General features: G+C 41.0%; 1 protein-coding gene across 2 annotated transcripts; it reads left to right on the top strand.

Moving 5' to 3' along the window:
• Positions 1 to 1,938: 1,938 nt before the first annotated feature.
• LOC133903555 (uncharacterized) lies at positions 1,939 to 5,396 on the top strand. 2 transcript variants are annotated; one of them, XM_062344974.1, is made up of 6 exons: positions 1,939 to 2,097; positions 3,256 to 3,959; positions 4,046 to 4,150; positions 4,458 to 4,561; positions 4,660 to 4,728; positions 4,851 to 5,396. In XM_062344974.1, exons 2-6 carry the CDS (start codon positions 3,257 to 3,259, stop codon positions 5,385 to 5,387), a joined length of 1,518 nt encoding a protein of 505 aa, XP_062200958.1. In that variant the 5' UTR covers positions 1,939 to 2,097; position 3,256; the 3' UTR covers positions 5,388 to 5,396. The 2 variants fall into 2 exon arrangements, with proteins under 2 accessions (XP_062200958.1, XP_062200959.1); XM_062344975.1 differs by having other exon boundaries at positions 4,879 to 5,255.
• Positions 5,397 to 6,402: the final 1,006 nt, after the last annotated feature.

Raw genomic sequence — 6,402 nt, 5'->3', positions numbered from 1 at the left:
GCCTTAAAGAGCTAGAATCTAGATTGGTGAGTGCTAGGTGTTTGAATGATGTGCAGCCGAACTGTTCCACTTGCATAGTCTTTTAGGATAAGCTCAACTGGGTTAGAGGGCACGTTCAGAAACTCTTGGATGAGAATTATTATCTCCTTTCTCTAGTGAAGAAGTACTCAGAGGGCTGGGGAAAAATGAATTTGATGTGTACCGACAAGGCGAGTTTGGCTCTTAGGTTGGGATTTAAGACCCTGTTTATTTCAGCTTCGGATTGTGGCTTTCAGCTTTTACAATCCAAAGCTGAAACAAACAGATAGCTTTTGGTTATAATTTTTTAAAATCTGCTGGTTGGATTGTGGAAATCTGAGAAGCTGGTTTTTCTCAGCTTTTGATAGATTGTGAAAGTCCATTTTACTAAACTGTCCATAAAATTTTTTTAGAATCTACAACCTAAAAACTTTTCATAATCCAGTTTTTTACAATCCAGCTTTTCACAATCCAGCTTTTATTAGCTGTTTTTCAGAATCTCTAGCTGAAACAAACAGGCCCTAAGAGGGTTACATACAATGGGGACAGTAAGACTGCGCCATTGTGCAGAATGTGTTCTCCAGGAAAAGTGTCTTTGTCTCCTTCCAGAAATGGCTGCGACACTTGCACAGCAACTTATTACAAATCTGCGAATAGATTAAACGATAGTAGAGAAATCTGTAGAGTATTTATGAAACCTTTTATTTAGTCGTAACATATTGACACTTTGCATTAGCAAACATATAGCCGCTCAACTTGAGAGAATGATAGTTGAAATTTGGTTGAACTAAATCACATGAAGTCATGATATAATAATTCAGCTACAGGTATAGCTACAGTTGTAATCATGTATTACCTGGACACCTTGTATGCAATGAAGTAGTTCTTCAAGGTCCTGAACCCAAAAAAAAATTGATGAGAAAATAAACTCACTAAAAAGCAAATAGATACTTCAAGGAAGAAGGACAACTAAAAGGCAAGCAGATTAGATGTACACTGAACTAAGCACTCATCACTCATTATCTTCAAGGAAGAAGGACAACTAAAAGGCGAGCAGATTAGATTGGACACTGGTCGCGAGGGCCGCCGTCGTGGCAAACAGGACGATAGTACTGCAATTTAACTTGGCATCACCTAACCCAGGCTAAATCTGAGATCCATTTCCAAATAATAGCAAAGGGAGACATTGAGCCCTAAACCCAAACAGATCTAATTAACGCCTCAGTCATGATTTTGGTACCAAGATGCAAGATCTAGAGGATTTGTGAGAAGAAAAGTTGAATTTTAAACCCTAGAAAAAGAAGAAGAGAAGGAGGATGAACAAGGAGCAAAGGAGATGGAGAGGAGGGAGAGGCTCACCGGAAACCGCAACTGGAGTCAATGACGGTCGCTGGAGGAGGGTGGATGGCTGCCGGATCGAGGAGGCAGTGGCGCACCACATGCGAGGGCGAGAACAAGAGAGACGCATGCACGCGAGCATTCTGTTTCACGCCTGACTCCACAATTCTCCCCCCTGGGTCAACAGGGTTTGGGTCAATACACAACATGCCAAATGCAATTTCGACTTGAGAGGGAGAGATGGCCCTGGTGTGGGTTTGGATCCACAGTTGACGTGGTTTAAGGGCCAATATATGCCACTACACGGACTGCCAAACGAGCCTTGAGCGTAGATGGGAGAGGTATTTGAGTTAGAGACGAGTGGAGAGAAAGGGTATGAAGAAGATAGATCATACTTCTCTAAACCCCTAACAGTATTTTCCCCTTCCTATCTCTGTGTTCTTGCTTCCGAACTGAATTATGTCTGTAATCCTAGGCAACAATTGCCGGAGTTGTGTGTGGGAACATAACACTGTTCCAGTCGGCTATTCGGCCCAATACCACCACCACAACCGGCCCAGCCTACATAGTTGGTGCCGCCGGTCTCGCACCCGTCGGCCAACCGAGACGGAGACCCCGATTCCCCCAATTTGTGAAACTCCCGATCCAAATCCATCCATCCCAACCCTAGATCCCTCCTTCCTCCGGTCCCCCTCCCGCGACCCCGGCCCGCCAGAAGAGCACGCCGCCGCCGTCGCCGAGGTACGCGCCGTCGATCCCCCACCCCGCTACGTCGTGTTAGGACAGAGACTGATCCGTGGAACGTGTCGGGTGGGAGACGGCCACGGGTGTAGGACTCTGCCCGTGGTGCAGGCTAGTTCCTCCTGCGCAAATTTTGGTCGTGATCCTTTATTTAAATCGCGTTCCTATCTCCGTCTGTAAATGGCATCAGATGGATCGACTCTAGTGTCCATCCTGTCCGAATCTGTCGCGTTAGGTTTTATCAGGGACTAGCTTGGTACATACCAGATTTCATTTTTTGAGGAGGCCGGCGATACTTTCAGATTTTAGGTCAAGGTTAACAACGCATCGTTTGATTAGTAGAAGCAGGTAGTTTGATTTTTCCTTATTGTGATGTTCTGCGCTCCAGGTTTTAAATATGGCATAGAATTTATGAATCACGTGGTGGCCATGTTGAAATAGGCACATTCATTTGACAAAATTCGAATTATCAATAGGACATCCTAATCCTGTATTTTATGTCATAATATAACATTAATTTTAGCCACAGAAAACGTGCCGACAATAGATCCAGTTGAACCATGGAGATGCGGGGAGATCTGATAAGCAGTGTCTGACATTACAGTCTTACCACTGAGGATTGCATACTTAATTTAACACTACAGTGGTGCTGACTGCTGAATCTCCGTTACATAAAACCTTATTCATCTTGTTGGTTCTTTTCCTTGCCACATTTCCCAAAGTCCTTATCAGGCACTAAATCTATGGACACTCCAACACTTGTCCACCCCCCTAAAGAATCAGGCACTAGTCCATAATTCTGTACGCTCTCAACTGATGTGACCTGGAAAATTACCACCATTTCAAATAAACGTTATATAATCAAAGTATCTCCAGTATTTAAGATCTCATGGTTTATATTCTATTTGGGTTGATCCGGTGGTTGTAGGTTTAGAGGTGATGTGGCATATTGTGGATTCTGCATTAGGAGTCAATTTTAGAGTAGAAATAGATTCATCTGTGTAAAACCTTTCATGTAACAACTAATGATAGGCATTACATTATGGCAGTTTTACTAATAAAATAATAATATTTGATGTTAAGAATGAAGTTTCCCTTAAGCACTTACTATGAAAAATGTTGAATTGCTGTTCGATTAATAGATGCTCCTGACTGCAGGATGGATTCTAAACGTAGGAGGAGTCATAGTCCAGTTGAATACAAGGAAGGCCGTGATAAAGATTATGAGAATTCTGGAAGGAAGGACAACTCGAGAGATCTAGAGGAGTTGAGTAATTCCAGACCTGGCAGAGGTCATGAATTTCCTAGGCACGCTGATAGGCATTCCTATGAAACATCACGTGAAACCAAGAGGCATGATGATTATAGGAGGTATCATGATAAGCATGCTGATGATTATGGGAGGAGCCATCCAAGAGCCTCTCGGTCAGATCGTGAATCAAGGGCTGATACTTACTATGATCGTTCCAAGCGTGGTGGCACATCTGGTAGATCACGTGGTGATCAGCGAGATGTTGACAGCAGGTATGGAGAGAAATCTGTTAATCGAGAGCAGAGGAGTAAGAATGAAGGAAAGCAAGAGTCCCCTTGTAACTATCAAAGATATGATGATGGAGAGTACGACAAATATGCAGACGCAAGAAAGCAAGATTACCCTTCCAGAGGTTATGGAGATGATAGAGAACATGTTGAGAAAAGGGATCATTACAGGGTTGGTGGTAAGAACAAAGAAATCATCAAGGAGGAGGAGGTCCTGAAGAAGAGAAACGGAAAGGAAATTGAAAAGGAAGCTGGGGTAGATACTAAGGAGAGGAAAAGAAGTTTATTCAGTTCTGCTGGGCCAAATGTTGATTGCTCAGGGGGTTAGTTAATTTTTTTATTTCTTAAATTTTTGTTAGTGCATACTCTGCTATATTTAGTGTCACATTGAAATTATGGAATTCCACAGATGCCAAGCTATACTCAACCACAAATGAAGCCTTGGATAAATCTGGAGGAACCTTAGACGGTGTGAGTGCAGCTAAAATTGCAGCCATGAAAGCTGCCGAATTAGGTAAGCATTTCCTCATTTGATTGTCATTTTTCAACATTTTTTTTTATTTCTGCCTCATCTCCAGGTTTTGTATTTATTTTAATTTAGTGCTCTTGTCTTAACATTGGTGTGTTCACCTATCTACAATGCTGCTTGGTATAAAGAAAATTGTATTTGTTTCATTTTGCACTGACAATCGATAACTCAAGAAACTATTTTTCCATACCTCCATGATGGTTTCCAGTGAGATGGCCATGATAGTAATCTCTTCCATGACAATTTGAGTTATGGATGGCATCATTGACCATCCTTTTTTATTCTGTGGCAGTGAATAGGAACATTGCAGCATTTGGTCCTGGAACTGGGCGCTTATCTACTGACCAGAAGAAAAAGCTTCTTTGGGGCAACAAAAAGAGCAATCCTTCGGAGGAGGTAAATTTCAGAGAACAGGCAAAAAAAAATTTCCCATCTTCATTCCATTTTACTTGCACATCACTTGATCATTGTATTGTTAACACCTGATGCTACAGACAAGTAATCGCTGGGACTTGAGTTTGTTTTCTGATCATGAGCGCCAAGAGAAATTTAACAAACTCATGGTAATTCCTGCTCCTTTCAGGCTCTACTTCCAATATTTCCGACCTTTCCAATTTACTATTTTTTTTTTCATACTTGCAAAATATATACCTTGTTACTCTGCGATGCACTAACACTGTTTTAGAGTCTGAGGATGCCTTGGCCTATTGCAGGGTGTGAAGAGCAGTGCCCCGGTTCAGGAGAACAAGGTCGAGAACAAGGATGGGAGCTCAGCAGAAGCCAAGAAACAGGAGGAGCTCGACACCAACCTGGAGAAGCATTACATAGCAGGCCTGCGGAGGAGAGATGGCCGGACAGTTGGTCTTGGCCTCTAGGAAACTGTGTTTGCAAATGCTATGGCATCCAGAAATCCGAGAGCTTGCCTATGCGTTTCTGTGGCTTGTTTATCCTTGCACGTAGAAATTTAACTGGTTTTTTTGCGTTGTCTGTATTACTGGGTTGTCATGAAGCTCCTAAACAGTTATGCCTGCATGACACTTGTCTGCCGCGTTGGGATGACTTATCATTCTGGATGACTTGTTCACTGGTATCTTTCATTTGCGTAGGAATACACTACAAACAGGACCGCAGCTACTTGATGGCACATGTTTTGTGTGGACCTCGGCATGAGAAGAACCGAGGCTTTCATCGTGGACATGGATTCTCTAAGCGTTGGCTCTGAATCTTGTCATCAGCGTCACTGGTCTTAAAAATTTGCTACTAGCAAATAACTTCATTGCGCAAAATTCCATGTCACCCCGAATTGAGCTGGACGCTTGTATTACTACTCTCAAAGATGATGTTAAGTACTAGCTTACTGTTTTCTAATATGTTGGTATTGAGTGTAAAAATGGTGCTCATCTCTAGTCTATTTCAACTTGCATGGGACTAAACAAAACTAGTCTATTCCAATTTGCATGGGACTAAAAGCTTTGTTGTTGAAGGGCCGGATTCAAGAATCACCACGAAGATATTCTATACAGATCCCGTAACTTCTCATGTGCAGCCCAGATTTTAGGCCCATCGGAGAAAAATGGAAATATGACTATTGTTTCGATCCGTTGTTAGATGGGAAGGTTATTTGTAGGGTGTTCTACATATAACAATCTGTTAGTTGTAAGTATAATTAAGTGATATGTAAGTAGTATATAAATAGACTCGTAAGTGGTGTCAATTATCTTGTATATGTATGTATCAATTTGTAAATGATGTAACGCATAACTATCTGTACATGAAAATCAATAATTAATTGTAAAATAATCAAACGCTAACTTTGGGAGTCGACATTTCAGTATCACGATTTTTGGGCCCAGGCAGCAGTTTGAGAAGGCCTATAATTTTCTTATCGAGTTAATTTCACAAATCCACCATTATTTAAAGCTAATTACCACAAACTCATCACTTTTTTTATCTATTTCATAGACCCATAGTCAGTCCGACTTATTGTAAACCCACCACTTATGCGTTTTCATTTACTGTTCATAGTACTGTTCATAGATATGGTGGTTTTTTCCTAAAAATTGATGGTCTTCTATTTTTAAAAAATCCTAGAACTTTTTGTACGTGTTTCATAATCTATGTGCAATCTATTTTAATTATATTTACCTAAAAAGTCTATGTAAAATTTAAACTAAATTTTTTTAAAAATGACTACTTTTATAATTTCTAACAATTGTTAAAGCCTTAAATAAAATCCT

Source organism: Phragmites australis, chromosome 21 (genome assembly GCF_958298935.1).
Source record: "Phragmites australis chromosome 21, lpPhrAust1.1, whole genome shotgun sequence".
Taxonomy (NCBI): Eukaryota; Viridiplantae; Streptophyta; class Magnoliopsida; order Poales; family Poaceae; genus Phragmites; species Phragmites australis.
Note: the sequence above shows the minus strand (reverse complement) of the source record. Positions and strands in the feature narration are given on the sequence as shown.